At 54.1% G+C, this 21,829-nt stretch overlaps 8 protein-coding genes across 8 annotated transcripts; 7 read left to right on the top strand and 1 right to left on the bottom strand.

Annotated features, from left to right (window-relative positions):
- Position 1: 1 nt before the first annotated feature.
- Positions 2-5,099, top strand: QC761_205810 (uncharacterized protein; the record flags this gene model as incomplete). Its single annotated transcript, XM_062876310.1, has 5 exons — positions 2-85; positions 141-1,385; positions 1,445-2,430; positions 2,483-3,491; positions 3,547-5,099. Exons 2-5 carry the CDS (start codon positions 1,241-1,243, stop codon positions 5,097-5,099), a joined length of 3,693 nt encoding a protein of 1,230 aa, XP_062734897.1. The 5' UTR covers positions 2-85; positions 141-1,240.
- Positions 5,100-5,419: 320 nt separating this feature from the next.
- QC761_205800 (uncharacterized protein) lies at positions 5,420-7,393 on the top strand (the record flags this gene model as incomplete). The annotated part of the gene is made up of 1 exon (XM_062876309.1): positions 5,420-7,393. One exon carries the CDS (start codon positions 5,420-5,422, stop codon positions 7,391-7,393), a length of 1,974 nt encoding a protein of 657 aa, XP_062734896.1.
- A 351-nt stretch (positions 7,394-7,744) lies between these two features.
- On the bottom strand, positions 7,745-8,382 carry QC761_0037470 (uncharacterized protein; the record flags this gene model as incomplete). The annotated part of the gene is made up of 3 exons (XM_062872331.1): positions 7,745-7,997; positions 8,069-8,224; positions 8,309-8,382. 3 exons carry the CDS (start codon positions 8,380-8,382, stop codon positions 7,745-7,747), a joined length of 483 nt encoding a protein of 160 aa, XP_062734895.1.
- QC761_205795 (uncharacterized protein) lies at positions 7,778-10,065 on the top strand (the record flags this gene model as incomplete). The annotated part of the gene is made up of 2 exons (XM_062876308.1): positions 7,778-9,226; positions 9,314-10,065. The coding sequence occupies exons 1-2, from the start codon at positions 8,839-8,841 to the stop codon at positions 10,063-10,065; spliced, it is 1,140 nt and encodes a 379-aa protein (XP_062734894.1). The 5' UTR covers positions 7,778-8,838.
- A 592-nt stretch (positions 10,066-10,657) lies between these two features.
- Positions 10,658-11,882, top strand: QC761_205790 (uncharacterized protein; the record flags this gene model as incomplete). Its single annotated transcript, XM_062876307.1, has 2 exons — positions 10,658-10,723; positions 10,777-11,882. The coding sequence occupies 2 exons, from the start codon at positions 10,658-10,660 to the stop codon at positions 11,719-11,721; spliced, it is 1,011 nt and encodes a 336-aa protein (XP_062734893.1). The 3' UTR covers positions 11,722-11,882.
- Positions 11,883-13,010: 1,128 nt separating this feature from the next.
- Positions 13,011-14,453, top strand: QC761_205780 (uncharacterized protein; the record flags this gene model as incomplete). The annotated part of the gene is made up of 1 exon (XM_062876306.1): positions 13,011-14,453. One exon carries the CDS (start codon positions 13,011-13,013, stop codon positions 14,451-14,453), a length of 1,443 nt encoding a protein of 480 aa, XP_062734892.1.
- A 1,325-nt stretch (positions 14,454-15,778) lies between these two features.
- GLG2 (glycogenin glucosyltransferase) lies at positions 15,779-20,040 on the top strand. Its single transcript, XM_062876305.1, has 7 exons — positions 15,779-15,822; positions 16,256-17,135; positions 17,289-17,316; positions 17,376-17,464; positions 17,538-19,133; positions 19,201-19,353; positions 19,432-20,040. Exons 2-7 carry the CDS (start codon positions 17,097-17,099, stop codon positions 19,636-19,638), a joined length of 2,112 nt encoding a protein of 703 aa, XP_062734891.1. The 5' UTR covers positions 15,779-15,822; positions 16,256-17,096; the 3' UTR covers positions 19,639-20,040.
- Positions 20,041-20,316: 276 nt separating this feature from the next.
- On the top strand, positions 20,317-21,462 carry QC761_205760 (uncharacterized protein; the record flags this gene model as incomplete). The annotated part of the gene is made up of 1 exon (XM_062876304.1): positions 20,317-21,462. One exon carries the CDS (start codon positions 20,317-20,319, stop codon positions 21,460-21,462), a length of 1,146 nt encoding a protein of 381 aa, XP_062734890.1.
- Between the last annotated feature and the right edge of the window lie 367 nt (positions 21,463-21,829).

The following is a 21,829-nucleotide window of genomic DNA, read 5'->3' as shown; positions in this document are numbered from 1 at the left end:
AAGTTTGGCTCGCTGTGACGCATCATATGGATATGGCTACTTACATATGAATATGGGTTATTTACCTGTTTCTCGATTGGAGTATGTCAGTTGTTGAGGACTACTATCTGCCCCAAGGCTTTGTTGACATACAACTTCAGCAGGGAACACCCGTTGACACCTTGATAACCAGGGCCGTTCCTGAGCACAGACTGGACTGAGCCACCATGGATACCGATGTCAACCAGCCTCTCCAACATTTCTTCAACTGTTGCATACCTACTCTGTCTCTCTCTCTTTGAATCTGTAAAGGGGCTGTCCAAACCGAGCCACAAGAGAGAGGAGTGCGGAGAAAGTCTATGGACCTTGACCAGACACCAGATATGCAGCAGTCTCAACATCTCTGTCCGCATCCGATGCTTTAAAAGGCCGGATGTTGAGGGAGCCAACCAACCCTTACCCATCAGGTAGACCGATGCAACGGCTACACGTAAAAGACGACAGGGAGCAATAGGAATCGTAACGTCTCTGTATCAAACCCCTCTTTCAAAGAGAGGTTGGGGTGGATCTTGAATTTGGGTCTAGGCTGTTGATGGTGGTGCGCTAACAAATTTACCAACATCTTAGTCCTGTCCGAGATAGCACCCTATCAACCACCCCGCCATCGTTGGTGTTTACTGCCAAGTGCCAAGTCTCTCGAGCTCAAAGTCGCGGCCGACCATGAACAGCGCCAGCTCAAAGGCATTCGTCAATGGCTCCAAAGCTGCCTGTTGTTGGGTACATCGCTTGTATCGAATGACGTCGCCGTCCTCCAATTAATAGCCAGCGATTGTCGGACAAGAACCACTCCTAACACGAGCCTCGAGCCTCTTCCGGCGCGGGGATCTTTCCAGCGGATATCGCGACATTCGAGGGCCAACCTTGAACAGCACTTATCTTGCGACAACCTCAGACCATCGTCTCCATTTCCTGCACTTCTGTCCACTTTCCCCACCGCATGATCTGCGCCATTGCAACCGTTTGCCGATGACCTTTCAAGCAATGCGGGCTGTGGGGTACTTCTTACATCTAGGCTATCGGCGCTGGACAGGACCCTGACCTCTTCCTCCCTCTTCGCTTCTTCTTCAACTCTCACGGCGGGGACGGAGAGCGTGACATGAGTGGCATGTTCTGATGATCTTTATGACCTCTTCTTTCTACCTTTTCTTTGAACGATCTCATCCCCTCAGCTCACACATGATATCTACCTAACACCGCCATCATGGAACCCGAAGCCCTCAACAAGAGGACCAAGCTCGGCGTCACGTCCGGCGTCTACATCCCGGTGTGCCTCAACATTCTCAGCATTCTCATGTTCTTGAGATTCGGTCTCATTCTTGGACAAATCGGCCTACTGGGCATGCTTGGTGCGTACATCTTATGGACATGGTATGGACGGCCGCCAGGAAGCTAATCTGCCTCGCAGGCCTGCTTCTCGTTGCCTATCTCGTAGACTTTGTGACCACTCTTTCGCTCTCCGCTATTGCTTCCAATGGAGAGGTCAAGGGCGGTGGTGCCTACTACCTCATCTCAAGATCTCTCGGTCCCGAGTTCGGCGGCTCTATCGGCCTGCTCTTCTACCTCGCTCAGGTCTTGAACACGGCCCTCAACGTTGTCGGTCTTATTGACTGCATTAAACTCAACTTTTACGATGTCATGCCCCATGGATACTGGTGGGACTATCTCTTTGAGACGGTTGCTCTGGTGGTGTGCACTGGGCTTTGCCTTGCTGGAAGCTCCATCTTTGCCAAAGCTAGCAACGCGCTTCTGGTGGTGCTTGTCGTCGCCATCCTCAGCATCCCCTTCTCAGCCGTGTTCAACCCAGCCTTCATTGATGCGGACAGGGGGATCGAGTTCACGGGCGTGAGTCTCGCAACCCTGAAGGCAAACCTCTTTCCACACACTACCGGCATGGAGTATGCCGGTTTTGATACTTTTAGAAGTCTCTTCGGTGTCTTGTTTCCGGCAACTTCGGGTATCTTTGCCGGTGCGTCCATGTCGGGAGACCTCCGAAACCCCAGCAAATCCATTCCTCGTGGAACACTATGGGCCATGTTCTCGACCCTCATTGCCTACTTGCTGGTGATCTTTTCTTTGGCGTCTAGCACAACTCACAGCTCGTTTCTCCGGAACGGCAACGTTATTCAGGAAACAAATGTCTACCCTCCCATCATCTTTGCTGGAGAGTTCGCCACGACCTTCTTCTCGGCCCTCATGGGAGTGATTGGCTCTGCAAAGCTCATGCAAGCTCTCGCCAGAGACAAGTTATTCCCGGGTCTGTCAGTATTCGGCAAGGGGACGAAAAAGGCGGACGAGCCTATCGTTGCCATCTTTTTGACCTACATATGTGCCCAGATGGCCATGTTTGCCAACCTTAACCAGATCGCCACCTTGATCTCCATGGGATATCAGGTGAGAACAGGCTGCCGTCATTGAGTGAGGGAAGAATTCTGACTGTGAGCAGATGACCTTCTTCGTCATGAATCTTGCGTGTTTCCTTCTCAAGATTGGCTCGGCGCCAAACTTCAGACCGGGCTTCAAGTTCTTCAATTGGCAAACGGCCTTCATTGGCAGCATCCTGTCGGCCGCTGCCATGTTCTTCATTGATGAGACCTATGCCACCACGGCCGTCTGCCTCTTGGTCTTTTTGTTCCTGCTGATTCACTATCTGAGTCCCCCCAAGCACTGGGGTGACGTTTCGCAAAACTTGATCTATCATCAAGTGCGCAAGTACCTGCTACGTCTCAAGCCCGAGCACATCAAGTTCTGGAGACCCCAGATCATCCTGCTCATCAATAACCCGAGACGGCAAACCCGCCTTATTCAGTTCTGCAACTCGATGAAAAAGGGCTCCCTCTACATCCTCGGCCATGTCATCGTCACTGACGACTTCACCATGGGCGTCAACGAGGCCAAGATGCAACAAACGGCTTGGTCCAAGTACATCTCCGAATACTCAAGGATCAAGGCCTTTGTGCAGCTCGCCATGTCTCCATCCATCACCTGGGGTGTCAGAAACCTGATCTTGTCTGCAGGCCTAGGGGGCATGAGGCCCAACATCGCAGTGCTTGGATTTTATAACATGGATGACTTGCGCCGCTCCCAATCCTCCCTCCAGGTTCCTGAGGCGCCCATCTCTCCCGCAACGGCTGCCCGGATAGACGACAAGACGGAGACTCCGGTCCGCAGGAGGAAGAGAGGAGACACATCGGCGCGCTTGATGGAAGGGTCGTTGCCCACCGATGCGATCAAGACTGAAGACATGATGTCTGCCACGAGTTACATGACCATCCTGGAAGACTTGGCTCTGAGGTACCGTCTGAACGTTGCGATTGGTAAAGGATTTGATACGCTTGAAACGCCTCGGAAGGATAAGACGAATACCAAGAAGTACATCGACTTGTGGCCTATCCAGATGTCTGCTGCGATTAGTGCTGATGGCCAGAGCGTTTTGACCACCAATTTTGACACATGTAAGTCACACACCACCTCTGACACGTGGAGACAGATCCTTTCTGACCGGCACAGACACATTGATTCTTCAGCTTGGGTTTATCCTTCACACCGTACCCGCTTGGAAAGCAGCACACAAGCTTCGAGTGCTCGTCTTTGTCGAATACGAAAGCGAGGTCGCCGAAGAAAAGGTCAGACTCAAGACGCTGCTCAACAAGCTCAGAATCGACGCCGAAATCTTGGTCTTTTGGCTCGCCTCTGGTGACCTCTCGACTTACGAGACCATCATCCACGGCCATTACAAGAGTCCAGAGACGGATAATGTGGTTAACGAGTGTCTCAAGAACCAAGAATGGTGGGAGGATTTGCAAAACTACCGCAGCAGCCGGTCGATGACGGGCTCACAAGAATTTGCCTCGATATCACACGTCGTTGAATCTACGTCGGGACGGCCGGGACTCTACAATCCCCATGCCCCGCCGCAGGAAGGACTCGAAAGGCGGCGCCATAGTTTGGCGCAGCTGACGGAACTTCCCAAGAAGCCGACAGTGTCGCAGCTGGTCAAGATGGGCATCAGCATGGGCATTCACACACAAAACCTGCCCTTTAACGTCTTTGACAGCTCGGACACGGATATTGGCATTGATAGCGATAGCGACAGCGACTCCTCCGAAACGGCTGGCGCAGACGGGACGTTCAATGACGCGGACAGTGTGGCAAGCGAGGGTGAAGATGGCACAAGGCGTCCCCTCCTCGCGACAATCCGCCGGCGAAGAAGCTACGGAGATGTACTCGCCCCGGCACCAAGAAGCCCAAGGAAAGAGAGGAGGCCAAAGGGTTCGCACTCATCGACACCGCGGTCTTATGGGTCAATAACACCGGTTGCACGGACTGCGAGTGACCTAAGCGTCAACCGACCCAGCAACGGTGGGGAGCGGTCAACATCGCCCCAAGCCAAGCGTGGGATCTTGAAGCCCGAAAGGCCCCCTTTGGCGCGCCAAGGATCGACGGCAATGAGATTCTCCAGCAACCTCGTCCCTCAGACCACAATCACCAACGAGGAAGGCACCGGCCCAAGAATCATGTTTGCCGAAGATTCTGGGACACGCAGCCCTGCCTTTTCCCGACAAGGTTCAGTTATCGGTTTGTCAGCCAGAATGGCCGAGGATGCACCGCTTCTCGGAAGCGATGATAACGTGGCCGATAAAAAGGTTGCGTTTGCAGAGGGTATCAAGTCCCCGGCAAGGTCGCGTCGGAACTCGGCATCAAAGGGACAGGATAATGGTGGGGACGCTTCACTCAACATTGCCAGCTTGCTTGACTCTTACCAGCTTCCTGACGACGACGCCAGCAACAATAACGGCTCCAGCTACTCTACTCAGGGGTTGGCTTTGTCATTCAACGATCTTCCGAGCCGCGCGCAGCATTTGATTCTCAACGAGCTGATGCATAAGCAAAGCAAGGACACGGCTGTCTTGTTCACCACACTTCCTATTCCCGAAGAGAACACCTGTCAAAGTGAGGAGGCGAGTCTGGCATATCTGTCTGATGTCGAGGTGTTGTGCAACGGCCTGCCGCCCACCTTGCTGGTTCTGAGCAACAACATGACAGTGACCGTCAGTCTTTAGACGATAGCATTGTCCTTCTGACTTGTCGGGATGGAGCAACATGGCGGGCCCGGAGGTAGCATGACGCAAATGGAGTTGCGTACGCAGCATGGCAAAAGCGGGAGTTCTTTGTTTTTGATCTGAAGCAGAAGGGGGGACAATCACGAGTCGAGGCTTTGCACAAAGAAAACTGTACTTGGTATCATGGCTGCTACAAAGAGAATCTAGGCACATCTCGAGTTCAGCTCCGCCACTGCATGAACTTGATCAAAATGCTCGGACGTCAACCTGGAACTGAGATCTTTCAACTCATATGTGGTCACCCCTGAATGGTTGTCGTAATGCCCAACGAACCACCGAGCCCTCGACCGATCGGCCTCTCTCAAAAGCTTCGCGACTTGAGCCGGTTGCGTTCCAAAGGGATTGAGGACAAAGGAGAAGCTGAACAGTTTCGCATGGTACACGCGCCGGACCGCCCACACAGGATCATCACGCCTGTTGAAGCGCCGTCGGAGGAGGAGTGCGGCGACACGATCTCGAGCTGGCACAAGGCCGTCAAAGAGAATAGTGATAGCGAAGGGGAAGAAGAAAAGGTCAGGCCGGCGAGGTGGTACTGGAAATATCCTGACTACACTGGAGGTCACCCGGGCCGGTTTCAGCAGTCTCAACATCACGAACCTTACGCACGAGGGCATTCGCATATCTATACTCCGAGCGGGTTGAGTCAGGAGGTGCACGTCGACTCGTTTCAAAAAGGCTCACGGGGTGCTCGGAGGAGTGTCAGTGAGCATAACGACAGGACGTATTTGGAATCACCTGTCCCTCGTCCGCTGGTGCCGAACAAGAGCAAGGAGAGGCAGAGGTATTTGCAGCAGGTCACTCCGCCATCGGTGAAAGAGGGCGTGGTGGAAAGAGATATCTCGCGCGGAAGGGGAAGGGAAAAGGCCGAGCCTCCTCGGGTACCAGCAGCGGCAACACATTCCTTGCCTAGAGAATGGAAAATCCAGACCACGGAAGCTGTGCGTCGGGGCCAGTGCCCGTATTGCAGATGTCAGCTTGGTAACAGGACTTACCTGACCTGCCCGAACCCACCCTGCGGAAAAGGTTTGACTACCTTTGAAGGGAGTTGGATGGCGCCGCCCAAGCTGAAGGATAGGAGGCCAGCCTCGCCGTCGATATTTGGTGTCATCGGCAGACAGCTTCTCGGGCGCCGCCCGTTGAAGTCATCGCCATATAGTCCAAGTTCCTCGCCCAGCCAGCAGAAACGCTCAGGAACTAACACCCCAGAAGCACTGGCTACCCTACCAGAGTCAATAGCCTCTGTAGGGAGTCAACGATATATAACCCCCCCGCCGCCGCCAACAGGGACATCTAGACAAGGAGTGAGGACGTCCTCCCCAGCGAATCCGACCTGGCCACAAAAACCCTCCAGCCACGAACGAGACAGAAAACGTATCCCACCTCCAGTCCACATCCACCAACACCCCCGCTTCGACCACCTAAATCGGGATTACTCCTCCGACTCATCAGGAGCATCAACCCCCAAAAGCCACTCCCCAGCTCCCGCCCCCCCACCGCAGATAACCCTCCCCCTCCGCCCAGCACCCACCCCTTCCCAACCCCCGAGATCAGCTCCCCTCCGAGCCCCTGCCTCGTTAAACAACCCCCAACAACAACAACAACAACAACCCCCTACCAAGCCATCCCTCGTATCCAAATTCTCCACCGCCCACCAACCTCCGCAACAATACCCCCCTTCCCACATCGCCTCAGCGTTATCCTCCTCCCTCCCCCAATCAACCGCACCCTCGTTAGGTTGGATCCCCCCCTCTGAACGCTCCCTTTTTTATCCATACTCCTGCTCCAACCCCCCTTCCCCGCCTATAAAGTCTTCTTCTCGGAGACGCTCCCAGTCTCAACACAGTTATCCCTCCCAACCGCCTCTGCAATCCCGGTTTGGGGTCCAGCAACAACAGTCCAGCACACAATCTGACGGGCAGGGTGATTACCTTGACGATATCTACGACCACTACGGTGGTGGTGATGGCGGTGGTGAAAAAGAGGCATACGACACCAACGTCACCACCAAGGGCCCCGAGAAGGTTGCCACAAAGCAAAAGAGCTGGAGTTCGTCGAAATATTCGACTGGCAGGAGAAGTGAGGACACAGACGATGATGATGATGATGATGATGGGTGGAATCAACTAGATGACGTCGAGCCGCCTATTCAACTAAAACCAACACCGGCTTTTGGGGTTGGGGGGGTAACAACTGAGGGGAAGGGGAGGAGGGAGGGAGGGAAAAGGGGGGTATAAATCCCAAGCGGAGAAAAAAGGGTTGAGTGTTATCACGGGGGAAAAGGGAGGGTCAGAGGAGAGGTTGGCCAAGGAGTTGGAGTTGAGGAGGATGAAGTGGCTTTAAGAATAGGTGTGTCAAGTAGGTAGAGGTACAGATTTGTCAACGCCAGAAAAACACACAATTCAAACCAGCATCACAACCTCGCTCTCCATTCCTCACCGTGCGGCGTGAGATGGGTCATCTACCAGAAGCTTTGCTTGCTCCTATCAATGCTCCCGAACCATATCTCTTGAAAAATCAAAAGAAAAACCACAGGAAACCCCGGGCAACGCAAGGTACGCTTGAAACCCACATGTCTTTGAGCCCCCCTACTCGTAACCCCTCGTCCGCCTCGTCCCCGTGATATCACAATAAACCGACAACTCCCCCGCCATCACCGGGTTCGTCCAAACACCGCCCTCCTCCACAGCATCCGGAACCTTCGCCTGCCACTTCTGATCGTTCAGCCGCTGCGCCCACGCCCAGTCAAGAGTGTAGCCCGCGCACTCACCCCCAGCAGCAGCGATCCCACCAAGCGAAGGCGTCAGATCAGCGCGAGCGAAGCCATGAGTCCCAATAATGCTGAGTATTCACAAGTCAGCAAACGGCCAGCTTCCCCTACCCCCAAACTCAACCCACTCAACATACCATACGACTCCGCATTCCTCAAAGCCGACTGCATATCCAGCCTCATGGCATTCTGCCAACCCGCCGTGTGCTCATTGTCAGGATAGGGATAATCAATGCTAAAATACCTAAACGCATGCATCCACTCGTGAAACAGGGCAAAGACGGGCAGGACGGCATCCCTGTTGATTTTGATATATCTGGCCACGGGTTAGAAAGATGGGAAGGATGGAAGGATGGTTGGTAAGATTAGAAAAAAAACATACCACATATTGCACGGGTCTCGTGTGTCCTCGTAACGGTCCTGGTCGTCGCGGTCTAATAGTGTTAACAGAGCCATATGTAATAGAAAGACCAAAGTGAAAGGAGGATGGATTCGTCCGTACAGATGTGCACTTTGGCTTGGTTGCGGTTGGTGGTGTTCTTCTATTCATTGCCCAAACTGTTTAGGTTTTCCATAACGATGGCGCTTGCTGCCATTTTCGTTTCGCCATAGACGGCCTCGAAAAGCTGCGGATAGTGGTACCCCCTCTGGTCGGAGACCTCGGTCTTGAAAATAGCCCAGAATACGTTGTGGAAGTAAGTGTCGGTGGGATTGGCCAGCCGTTCAGCTGCACTGCGGGCCATGTAGAAGGCCTCTTGGGGGTACTTTGCGAAGTCTGGATCCGGATCGTAGCATTCTGAAGATATCCAGTAAAGGTACTCGTTGGGGGGTAGCGCGGTTGCGAGACAGGCAAGACCCAAGGCCCAGAGGAAGAGGAAGGCCCAAATTGCTGTCTCTTGTTGATGGCAAGTGATGCGAAAAGATGATGATGCTGTGGGAAGAAATATCTGGTGTATTTATACTGAGACTAACTCGGATGACGACGACTGTCCCGACGACAAGCCCAGATGCCCTGAGCCCGACTGCGAAGGCAATTACCTCGGCCTTTGCACCAAGGAGCCCATCATCAACTGCCCTTGCGACGTGTGCCTCAAAGTCGAAGACGTCGTTTGCGAAGATGAGGCTTGTATGGGAGTGGGCGAGGATAAAAATCTCCAGGGAACGTGCCTCGTCGACAACAGTCTCGAAAACTGCCCATGCCCGTGGCCTCCCTGCCCAGTCTCAAAAGTGGACTTGAACGATGGAAGCAAAGAAGAACGGCCGCTCCCCTTGTTATGCGATACCTGCGACGGTTCCCTCGGTGTAGGCACTCTCGATGCCTTCCTCTGCAAAGGGCATCAAGATACCCGGTTCCGACAAGCTCAGGAATGAAAAGTGGCCCTGCCAGTTTCTCGAACCCGAGCCCAACATTTCCAACACCACCGACATAGAAGTTCAAGCCCGGCATTGGCCACGTCAGGCGATCATGACTTTTACTTCGATCTCGACACAACTGCCCAGCTCGCCAACGCCTCCTGTCCTCTCAAGTCACCGGGCGCACGGAGGACTGGTCCAGACGCTCCGGGTGATAACTACTACACTCCCGGTTCCGTGGAATCAGCCATTGAGTACTTTTGCAATGAATACGCAAACAAGGACGACATAGTGCGCATATCCGATCTCTTCTTAGTGGCCACCCCCCACGACGACTATCCAGAACACCGAGTCCCAACCTGGATCAGCGCGCGGAACTGGACAGACCACCCAAATAGGCATGAGTGCGACAAGACAAGCCTGATGGCCAACCACACTCTCCAAGCCAGCGAGTGTAATCTGGCCTTGAAGCAGGCCAACTTTGCATGCTCTGGTGACAACGCGGACCTCACCCGTGGAGGAGCCGGCCAGGGTACTGCCTTGCCTACGAGATCGTCTCTTCGGAGAGTTATAACCGGGACTACAGGCTGTTGGAGGCGGAGAATACTGGTGGTTTCTTGGAGGCGTGGTCGGGCGGGAGCAACGCCAAGCGGAACGGAGCTGCTCCTCGAGTCTTCAAAGGGAAACAGGACGTCGCCGTCGGCTGTGGGCAAGCAGAAACCACAGGAGACAAAGGAGCCCAAGGGCGAGAAGAAGCCTCAGGGGAAGCCAAGGCTTTTCGAATAACTGGGGATGGCAGTGGAACTCGAGACTTGGTTCGGTACCAATAGGAATGCTAGGTAGTTGAGTTATCCATGAGATCTTGGTCGATATACTCGTGTGAACGGCTGTTGGCCGCCACCGCCCACCAACGCGAACTACATGGCGCTGAACATGATTCCAAAGATGGTGTTGTATCGGATTGAAGAATGTAAGCATTGAAAAGTTGCATGGTGAAAATCAGGCATCGTCCGAAGAAGAAGCCGAGAGTCAAGTAAGTACCTTCCGCCTAAATTGAGGTGGTCAGCTGTTGCCTGCTCGGGCATCTGCAGGAAGGAGCTGAGGCAGGGCAGTCAGGGAAAGAGCAACTCTTGAAGTCGAAGGGTTGAGGTTGAATAATTGGCACGTGAACGAGGGATGACCTGCGCCCCAAGCCCCAGCCCAGCCCCACATGGAACGCCCTCCGACAAAGCGACCAATGTCATCATGTCTTGTCGTGTCGTCCATCATGTCTTTTTAGTCCCAGCCTTCTTTTGATTTTGTTCTTGCTATTTCATTCCCATTTGATCTCGGATCACGTCCACCATTGTTGTTGCCTAGTCAATCAAACAACTTCACAATGGTCCTCGAACAAGAAGGCACCTTTACCGTCTCGGGAGCAGAGCTCTACACCAAGTCATGGCTTGTCCGTTGTTCCCTTCTCCTACTCGCATTGCTCCCTCGCTAACCACCTCATAGCCCGATGGACCCATCAAAGCCAGGCTAGTCTTCATCCACGGCTTCTCAGACCACATCAACCGCTACCCAGCCTTCTTCTCCCACCTCGCCTCCAAAGGAATCGCTGTGTACGGCTTTGACCAGCGAGGATGGGGCCGGTCAGTCAAGAAACCTGCCGAAAGGGGTCTCACGGGCCCAACAGCGCAAGTTCTCTCAGACATTGCTGCCTTCCTCTCACAGCCCCATCTTCTCGGCACACCCGGGAGCCAAGAACCGGTCTTCGTAATGGGACACAGCATGGGTGGAGGACAAGTTCTCACCTTTGCTGCTGACCCAAAGTATGAGTCCTTGGTGGAGAAGGTTCGGGGTCTCCTCCTTGAAGCACCGTTTATCGGGTTCTCTCCAGAGGAAAGACCGTCTTGGTTGAAGATTACCGTTGGAAGACTGGCGGGGAGGTTGATGCCGCACTTTCAGCTTGCGCACAAGATTGCTGTCGAGCATCTGACGAGGGATCAACATGTGCAAGTGAGTATCAAGGAGGATGAGCTGATGCATGATACGGGCACGCTGGAGGGTTTTGCCGGGTTGTTGGACAGGACGAATGATTTGCAGCAGGGGAGGACGAAGCTGGGGAAGGAGGGGGTGGTGAAGAGCTTGTGGGTTGGGCATGGGACGGCGGATAAGACGACCTGGTTTGAGGCTACAAAGCAGTGGTTTGAGGGGTGTGCGGGTGGGGTGAAGGATAGGACGCTGAGGGCGTATGAGGGGTGGTATCATCAGCTGCATTGTGATGGGGAGTGTAGTGGCGAGTTTTTTGAGGATGTTGCTGGTTGGATATTGGAACGGGCTGGGGGAGGGGAGGAGGTGTTGAAGAAGGCTGGGGAGACACCGAAGGCTCAGCAAACACAGGAGGCTGTGGTGCCCGTTGAGGCGGAGGGGAGCCAGAAGACGGAGGCCAAGCTTTGACGATCAGATTGGGTAATGAAGTTGAATGATGTGGTGATGGGTTTGGGTAGTCCTGCCGGGAGAGGTTGGTTTAAGCGCGGGACTGCGTCAGGTCACGAGCATATGTCTCTTGTATTTCCTGGATATTTCTACCTCGTAATGATAAGTGATGTTCTACAGAGGGTTGCCCGAGTGTACACCCGGACACACAGTGAGTAGTGGGTCTTGGCATGGCGGGAATGGCTTCGGCAGTCACCCGCGAAGTGCCCTGTTGCTTCCGAGCTGTCCCGACTCATGTCCGGGGCCCCGCAAAACCATGTGCATGAACGGTTTATAAGTGGGAGACGCCCTCCGCAAGGAATTGCTTGACATCTAAGCTTCGATTTGAATGCCATCTCGACGATTTCAAGAGGCCTCCTCACCAAGCTGCGAATGAAGACATCGGCCCCTCATCAACACCGTTCACCGACCCCGCTGTTGCCTCCTTAAACCCACTGAAGAAACACCCATGGTCAATCGAAACGATCGAACCATGTCGTCCATCACCGGGTGCTCTTCAGCCTCAACATCGACTTTATCGTCACCTGGATGAAGATATGGAAGAGAGATTTCCAAATATATATATGATACTTTCAACCGCTCCCCCGCGTTTGATGCGTCTCGCAGCACTTGTTAGGCTTGACGCTCACTCATCACAATGAATGACCCCGGACAGTCGTTGGAGAAAGCTCCCCGCCGGCACCGACAGCGGAGTTCTTTTTCCTATTCCCCAGGCCATCATCCCGCAGCGCGCCCGACTCAAGCGTCGCATCGCCCATTTCGTTTGCAGCAGCTGTCGACGGCCTTTGCCAAATCACATCTGCACGGTGGACACCGTGCGGGCAGGATCAACCATCCGAGAAGCTGGAGTCCAGACGCAAACCCCATCTTGCTAAACACGTTTCGAAGCTGAGGTAGGGGTTCGCACGGTTCTAACAACACGCCCCCCCTGATACAAGACCGTCTGTCTGCGACATCCCCAGTTCTGTCTGTCTCTCTCTCTCTCTCTCTTTCCCTTTCCCTTTAGCCATCGAAAAAGGTTGGGGATGTTCATCCCGTCTCTTTGAGCTCGGCCCACGACAGTTTCTCCACGCGTTCATCTTATCAGATCATCGCGATACCCATCTGTTGACGCATCGCGAGTGGAACCTACCATCTGCGACCGACCCCGGCCCCTCATCTCTACATCAGGAAGGAAATACCGCAGCTTTTTCCATCGAGCTTTTCCCAACTTTGGCACCGGGGATCGAGATTTCGTCAAACAGGGCGCAATGGAGCCGGATCTATCAGCTAGCATCTCCTTCCACCCGCACGCGTTCAGGACCCAGTCCGAGACGGCTAACACCCCTCGACTGTCCCGATCGCGCGCAACCTCCCCCGCCGCTCCCATGAACAGAATGACTATAGACGGCGCCAACAGCACCGCCATCGAAGCCACCGACGGCGCTGATGACACCACCGTCGCCCGCCATCCCCACCGCCCTGACGATGTCGAGATAGAATCTCAACGGGCAGGCCGCTTCCCCCTTGTCGGCGCCGGCAACGACCCCTACGGCCTTTCGCAAAGATACAAGACCGAGTCCGAACTTGCCGAGATCAAGGCGAACACGTCCAGGAAGCGAGACGCCCCGTCCAGCTCCGGCTCGGGCTCCAACAAAAGCAGCAAGTTCTCTGGATACATCAAGCCCTTTGGGCGCAACGCCACCCAAGCCCGCCAGCTCCGCGGGTTTTATGAAGCGCAAAACGAAACGATCGAGCGAATGCTCAAGACGGTCGAGGAACACCGCGCTGAAGCCAAACAGGAGCACGGTGAAGATCACCTCAAGTTCCAGATCGCCGTCTGGGGCTCTTTGGCTGCCAACGTGGTTCTTACCGTCCTCCAACTCTACGCCGCCATCTCGTCTGGGTCGCTGTCTCTTTTCACCACCATGGCAGACGCCATCTTCGACCCAATGAGCAACGTCACGCTTATTCTCACCAACAGGGCAGTCAAGAGAGTTGACCCGAACCGATTTCCTGCCGGGAGAGCAAGACTGGAAACGGTGGGCAATATCGTCTTTTGCTTTTTGATGACGGCCGTGTCGATGATTATCATTTCTTTTGCCGCGAGAGACTTGGCGGAGCACAACGGGGAGGACCAACTTAAGGATTTCCACCTCCCGTCCATCATCGCCGTCGGCGCGGCCTTTGCGACAAAGTTCACCTTGTTCCTCTACACCTGGGGCATCAAGGACAAGTACTCCCAAGTGCGCATCCTCTGGCAAGACCACAGGAACGACCTTCTTGTCAACGGGTTTGGCATCCTGACTTCAGTTGGCGGTTCCAAGCTGATCTGGTGGTTGGACCCGGCTGGTGCGATTTTCTTGTCGGTCGTCATCTCTGGTCTCTGGCTTAGGACTGCTTTTACGGAATTTTTGCTGTTGGTGGGCGTTGTGGCTAGTGTGGAGGTTCAGCAGCTGATCACGTATGTGTGTGTGACGCATAGCCCGCTGATTAGGCAGATTGATACCGTGAGGGCGTATCACAGCGGGCCGAGGCTGATTGCGGAGGTGGATGTGGTGATGGATGCCGAGGCGAGCTTGAGTGAGACGCATGATGTGGCGGAGGCGCTGCAGATGAAGCTGGAGGAGCTGCCGGATGTGGAACGGGCGTATGTGCATGTTGATTATGAGACTACGCATAAGCCGGAGCATGGGTTGAAGAAGGATATGTAGGTTTAAGGGGGGAGAGGGCATGTGTACGATATCATTTTGTATGGGAAGGGTTTTTCAGGAGGAAAATGCCATGTTCTTGTTGAGGTTATAATGATGAAATTTACAGCTGTTATGATGCAATGGTCCGGGGGGTTTTTTTTGGCAGTAAAGTAGGTTTCTCATCATGGGATTGGTTACGTTGAAATGGGGGGTGCCGTGCTTGCTTAGTATGGTAAGGAAAGTCGGCGTGAGTGAGGAACTGGTGAGAGGTGGTGAGCTTGGATGATGAGAAGCGGTTGAGCAAAATGGATATGGCTAAAAACCAAGCCGCGTTCGGAAATTGTGTCACTTAAAGATGTAGGTCATGGATGAGTGTGGTGAGGACGGTGGGGAAAGTGAGACAACAGTTAACTGGGGTCCGGGAAGTTTGCGAGCAAGAAATATGGAGTAACTTGGAACAGACAGGGGCAAGTGGTGAATTATGAAGTGAGAAAGTCGAAAGTGAGGTGTCCAGTATCTGGGCAGGGAGCAAATACCTCTTTATGGCAGATCATCGTTGACTTGCGTGTGCAGCCAACTAACTGCCTCGGTGTCATAAACTAGCGTGACCAGACACATGAGACGGATCGGTGGAGAAAACGATGACAGAGAGGCAGTAGCTGCAGTGACGCAAGGTCGCAAAGGCTGATCTGTTGATATCACCAAGTCGTAGAGTCACCAGTTATGAAGATCAGTGTCGGTGAGTTTGTTTTGCCCGTGAGAAGACTCGACCGGCCGAAACTCTCTTGGGTTCCAACCGACTGCCGGGTCCGAGTCCGTGGCTGGTCGTCCGCCGGTAAGTGGGGCCGGTGCCGGTCCAGTATGTATCAAAGACGCATTCAGGTCTCTTCGTCGGGCACCGCACACATCAACCCAGACAATACCCTACGACCTCTGTCTTCTCCAGAGCTGCTCAACCTTCCAGAGCAGATCCAGCCCACCAAGTCTGGTCTTCTAATCCAGGAAGCAGTTGCCCAACCCCAAAAGACCTCACAAACGTTTCCACTATCAGGGCGCTCCTGTGCTCAGGGGCTCAGGGGTCATTGTTCATCGTCTCACATCCATCCATCCACAAACCGCGCGTCCAGCGTTTGGGCTCAACCGCAAAACACCATCGCCATTGCCTCCCCCCACGTGTGACTGGAGCCTGTCTAGACTGATGTTTCGACATCTTTCCAAATCTCTAGTGGGCCGGCTGAGAGGAGAGAGATATGGGTGAGTGGAGTTCCTCACTCGAGAGCAGCTGCGAGTGTGAGCTGGCTGTAACTGCGGAGGGTGGGATGGATCGAGGGGGCTAACTAGCATTAGAATACGGCCGAGCCGAAGGGTGATAGTTGGGTAGCTATGCTATGTGAGTGAGTCTTTCTTTCTGATATCGCTCATGGTATGTTGTTAGAGAGATTGCAGCCCAAGCGGCTGAGGGGTGAGTTCCCAAGTGGAGGTTTGGTTTGATAAAAAACACCACAACCACTTGGCGGTGAGATGCGATGGAATGCGGGGCATTTGGCCGAGGGGTAGGATTGAGCGAGAATTTGATGATGCAATTGGCTCCGCTTTTTGATGGTGAAGGGGCCCCACTGGATCTCTTTGCCCAACGCCATGGTGGAGCCCTGGGCGCCTGTCAAGTGCTTGCTTTCTTGATCCCGGCAGGCAAGGAAAGTGTTAGCGATACCGCTGGGCTGGGAAGGGGAGCTGGGACTGGGAGGGGTTGGTGTTGAAGGTTTTGGTAGAGAAGGAGGGCTGAGGTAGGAAAGAATGCAAAGAGTTCTCGCTGACAGCTACAGACATACCCTAGACTGAGAAACAAAACTTTCCCGGTAGCCAACGTTATCGTCGTTATAGCACTCACGCCACCAGTGGCGGCATGCTGCAGACGCGCAGAAGGGACGCTCTGCAAGCCACCACCCATGAGGTGTCTCGCAAATGTAACATCAAAAACGGTGTTGACGTCCAAATCTTGGCAGGTGAGATCTCCCACTGGGCTCTTGGTTACAACGTCTCTTGATACCCAAAGACGCTGGAAAAAGCCATACAGAGTGCCCAAGGTTGATGTCCACTCTCTTGAGGGCCGTAACACAGGAAGGAGAACCAAACAGATCATCGCGACAAGAAGACCTGCGGTAGCCCCGCTGCTCTGCACCGGGCCCTGCTGCTTCAATGCAAGAGCTGCCGCATGCTGCAGGCTGCAAGAAGGAATTATCAAAAGGTGCCGTTGGGTTGCACATCGCCATGGGCCGGTCAGGCAAAAAGATGATTTGATGGTGGTGGTGGTGGTGGTAGTGGTAGGGTACCCAAGGTAATAACCGATGGGGCAGACGTCAGGGGTGTCAATTATTAGCGCTTGCGGCACAACAAGCTAGGGAAGCTGCTTAGCTCCATTTCCATCCTCTTCAGTCGCCTTCGTCCAGTCTTCCTGCCACATCCTGCCTGCATCTTTAAACATCTCCCAGTTCGGGCCCGACAAACTTCGTCCGTTCTTATTTTTGGTCTTCAAGTCTTTGTTGTCTGTGGCTCTTCTGCTTTGCTATCTTCCACTTGCCTTGTTCTGTACCATTATCGCTCAACACATATCACGTACCACGCACATACGCTCCCCCAAGGTTCGACATCTAATACACCGCCGCCATGGTCACGGGCACGAAGAAGGAGGACGTGTACGCAAGTGTAAGTGATGTCGTTCACCACGGTTGGATGGGCTATCATCACTTGTTGCGCCTGGTATTGGTGTATCAGAAGCAGACGACAGTGTTGGGTGGAAGACCACATGGGACAACCCCGCAGCTTGCGAATAGATGCTAAAACAGCCATTGTGAATAGCTCCTCCTGACGGACACATATCTCCCCGGTGGGTTTGCTCCTACATGCTTCTGATTTGAATGCTTGTGCTAACATTGGCCTTGCCAGGTGCTCTTGTCCTTGCCCACTCATTGCGCGATGCCGGCACCACCAAGAAGCTCGCCATCCTTGTCACACCAGACACCGTCTCGACCGAGGTTATCGCTACGCTCAAGGCAAGCTCCTTCAGAAACCAATTCTCACGAAACTAGCGGTCTAACAGGTGCGCAGACTGTATACGACTATGTCATCTATGTCGACCGCATCCGCAATGGCAAGCCCGCCAACCTCTTCTTGATGAACCGCCCGGATCTCCACTCGGCCTTTACCAAGATCAACCTGTGGAAACAGACCCAGTTCCGCAAGATTGTCTACATTGATGCCGACGTTGTTGCTTACAGAGCCGTGGATGAGCTCTTCGATCTCCCACATGCCTTCTCGGCGGCTCCCGATATCGGATGGCCCGACTTGTTCAACACCGGTGTCATGGCCCTGACCCCCAACATGGGCGACTACTATGCCATGATGGCTATGGCCGAACGCGGCATCTCGTTTGACGGCGCCGATCAGGGCCTCTTGAACATGCACTTTGGAAACACATATAACCGCCTCAGCTTCACCTACAACGTCACGCCTTCAGCTCACTACCAATATGTTCCCGCCTACCGCCACTTCCAGGGCAGCATCAACATGGTGCACTTCATTGGAGCCGACAAGCCGTGGAGACAGGGACGCGAAAGCACCACGGACGCCGGACCCTTCGATGAGATGACCGGAAGGTGGTGGGCTGTTTACGACAGACACTACCACAAAGAGGTAGGTCCGGACCGCAGCGGCCGAAAGAAATCACTAATTCCGGGGCAGGCCGGACACGCGCCCAGCATTGTTCAGCACTTTGTCAAGGGAGAATACAACCCAACGACCCGTTATGTCGTGCCCACTGGCGAACCCAACGGTCAGCAATCCCCTACCCCCTCGCAAGAGGAACACCAGGGGAACCAGGATCATGTTGCCCACTCTGGAGACCATCATGTCCATCATGAGAGTCAGGATCACATCCACCAGGAGGAACACACTTCCGCGGAACCCAAGGTGACGAATGAATCTGGAGGTGCATATACTGAGACGTTGCCGCAAACAGGATGGGATGCCCAGAGGAGCTCACCCCCGACCGATTCCGGGCCCGAGGCCGCAAACTTCCCCCGCACACACTACGAGATGTCAAGAGACACTTCGCAGTTCCAGGCACCCGACCGCTACCCCAGCCCTCCCAGCAACATGTGGTACTCGGTACCGAACGAGCGCGATCAGCCCAAGTCTGTTTTCCCGTGGGAAAACAATGCGCCTCGCCCCACCCGCGTGTTTGCTGAGAACCCCTTGGCCCCCGTGACTCCGGCCCCGAAATCTCCTGGTGAGCAAAGACGACACGTTGTGGGAAGAAGAAACCTATTGTTTACGCCTATAGGTCCAGCCATCCGAACCGCCCCCTCTCCCGGCGGAGCCGCCTGGAACTCGTTGAACCAAAGCAACGCGTGGGATGAGATCCCCCAGATTAACCGCTATGTTGACTCGATGCAGAGACACCGCAGGTCTAGGAGCCAGATTCTGGCGGCGAGCCCAGGCAGATCGACATCCGGTGAACGCCAGGAGGAGCCAAGCGAGGAGCGCAGAGGATCCATCAAGGTAACCGACTTCCCTACCGAGGACGACCGTCCGAGCCTTCCGGTCACGCCCGCACCGGTCAGGAGGCGACAGTTCTGGGCCAACGCTGATGATAATGGCCAACAGCTGCCTGCTGCCGAGGGCGTTCCCGCCCAAGACGAATGGGTATGTATTTGATGATCGGGGTATGCTGGCGCTGCAAGACGAGCTTGACTAACCGAGACACAAAAAGGACCCGGCTGCTCAACTCCAAAAGTTGGCCAAGCAACAATCCGAGGTCTTGTTGGAGAAGTTGGGTGCCAGCGGAACCGGCCAGAGCCAGGAGAGCATTAGTGTGGATGGAAAGGAGATTCCCCACCGTCCGTTGCCGTTCGGATCCGAAGATGTGAGGTCGCCTACTTATGTTGCCCCCTCGCCTCCAGTGGTGAGCCCGAGACCGATCAAGCCTAACCCGGCAGAGAAGATTCTAGCAGAGGCCCCCGAGCTGGTGACGGGACAGACGACGCCCAGGACGGTGGAGTCGCGCTCCCCCAGCATTAGCACGACGGCGACGATTGCCGTGCCATCCTACCAAGGACCCGGAGCCATGTTTGAGAAGGGCGAGGACTATCTGACACAGGACACCCCCGCGCAGCCGACCGAGGAGGACCTTGACGTTTTGCAGACCTAGAGGGCTTGAGGATGAGACGGGATGAAAAGGGGTCTGGTGAGGTCAAGGGTGGTCTTTTTTTTTGGTTTTGTTGCTTGGGTGGGATGGCATGGCAAGCATGCGTCGAGTGGCTTTTTGTTTTAGACTGGTATTTTTCTTTTTTTCGTCTGCTCCTGCATTCAACACATCAAAATTTTCACGGCACATGAAGCATTTGGAATTCTTTTGGCAGAGTTCGAGGGAAGTTGAGCAAAGTTTCAATGTTTTTATTTCAATGATCTTTTGAGCACGGTGGATGACGTCACTTGGTGGTTGAGATGGGATGAGTGCGTTTGCGTGGGTTGTAGGTATGAACTAGTGTTTGTGAATATGAGACCATGAATCGGGGCCAGTAGTGTTTACGTGACATGACGCTGTAAAGGGGAGTGTTTTAGGCAATGTAAACAATGCAAGGAACACGAAGGATGAGGATGGTAGGTAGTTCGTGATGGAGGGGCAAAGCTGCCAAGCTCTTATCGCTTATCACCCCGCCACCATCAAGCTTGGGTGTGTGTGTCTTGTCCGACGTCGCCGCTTGTTACTCGAGTCGTTTTCTTGACTTGGATAACTACTCGCTCATAAACTCATCTCTCACTTTTCACTCAGACAATTACACATCTTACCATCATCACCACATCTCATATCAACTCTCAGCCAACGATGGGCGACCTACACCCTTCCACCACCCCCAACGGTGACAATGAACAAAAACCAATCCCCATCACCATCCTCACCGGCTTTTTGGGAGCGGGCAAAACAACCCTCATCCTCAACCTCCTCCCCCAACTGCGGGCCCTGAATCCAAACTACACTTTGGCGCTCCTAAAAAACGAGTTTGGCGACCTCGCAGTCGACAGCCAGCTTGCCTCGTCTTCTTCCATCTCCTCGGTTAAGGAACTGCTGAACGGGTGTATCTGTTGTAACTTGGTAGGCAGCTTATCCTCTGCCTTGAAAGAACTGAGGGAAACGGCGAGACCGGACAGGGTCATCATCGAGACGAGCGGGAGTGCGTTCCCTGCAACGTTGGCTATGGAGGTTAATAGACTGGTGAGGGAGACGGGGGGTAGGGAGTGGGTGTTGGATGGGGTGGTTAGCGTGATTGATGTTGAGAATTGGGGGGGGTATGAGGATGTTAGCTTCACGGCTAGGCTGCAGGCTAGGTATACTGATTTGGTGGTGTTGAATAAGTGGGAGGGTGTTGGGGAGAGGAGGGTGGAGGAGGTGGTGGATCGGTTGGGGGATTTGGAGGTTGAGACTGCTAGGGTGAGGAGTGATAGGGGGAGGGTCGAGGTTGGGGTTTTGCTGGGGTTGGATTCGAGTCTCGCTGCTGGCCTGGTGGAAGGGGAGGGGGGAAATGGGGAGGGGGAACACGAACATGATCATGGGCATCGGAATGAGGTGGAGGTTCTTAGTGTTGAGTTGAAGGGGACGCAAAAAGGAAAAGGGGTGGATGCGGGGAAGCTGATGGGGTTGCTTGGGAAGGCGCCGAAGGATGAGGTTTATAGGATTAAGGCTGTGCTGACTGTGGGTGGGGAGGGGGAGGTGAAGAATTCGGATGAGGATGTTCCTGTGACCAAGAGCCAGAGCGGGAGGTATATTCTGAATTGGGCGTTTGGGAGGTGGACGTTTACGGCTATGGGGGGGGGGGTGAAGGAGCACGAGAGCAGCGGGGAGTCGGTGTTGAGGATGACGGTTGTGTTGGCGAGGTATGAGAGCACAAAGTGGAAGAGGAAGTTGGAGGCGGGTGGGTTGCTGGAGTTGGAGGGGGATGAGAGGGGGGAGTTGGTGGTGAGGAAGATTAATTAGAGAGGGTGACTGGAGCGACAAGAGGATAGATCTGTGGATACGGGTTAGATCGGTGTGACTATTCGAGCCAAACTGTCAGTTTACACAGCCTTGTGGAACATTTTGTTTTTATTTTCGACGCTTTTCATCTTGCATGTTCTGAGTGTATGTTCCTCCTCAGAACGGGGCAGCGGATATGTCCCATCACTAAGAATACAACTAGCAAGCCAAAAGTCACGGTAAACCAACACGTGTAATTTATATTTCCAGCTATGGCCTCTTCCCCATCAATCGATCGGTTACGGACTGCAATGCTGCGTGAGTGCCGAGACTCTTGGGAGGTGGCAGATGCAATTCAGCCGGATTGGACATATATCGCCCAACGGCC

Source organism: Podospora bellae-mahoneyi, chromosome 2 (genome assembly GCF_035222275.1).
Source record: "Podospora bellae-mahoneyi strain CBS 112042 chromosome 2, whole genome shotgun sequence".
NCBI lineage: Eukaryota > Fungi > Ascomycota > Sordariomycetes > Sordariales > Podosporaceae > Podospora > Podospora bellae-mahoneyi.
The sequence above is the reverse complement of the archived record's forward strand: the minus strand, read 5'-3'. Positions and strand labels throughout refer to the sequence as shown.

Bases quoted from the DNA above. Each gene is read 5' to 3' on its own strand.
- GLG2 (XM_062876305.1), top strand. From the start codon at position 17,097: ATGGTCACGGGCACGAAGAAGGAGGACGTGTACGCAAGT. The intron at 17,317-17,375 runs GTGGGTTTGCTC...TGGCCTTGCCAG, and splicing joins GACGGACACATATCTCCCCG to GTGCTCTTGTCCTTGCCCAC. The intron at 17,465-17,537 runs GTTATCGCTACG...ACAGGTGCGCAG, and splicing joins CAGACACCGTCTCGACCGAG to ACTGTATACGACTATGTCAT.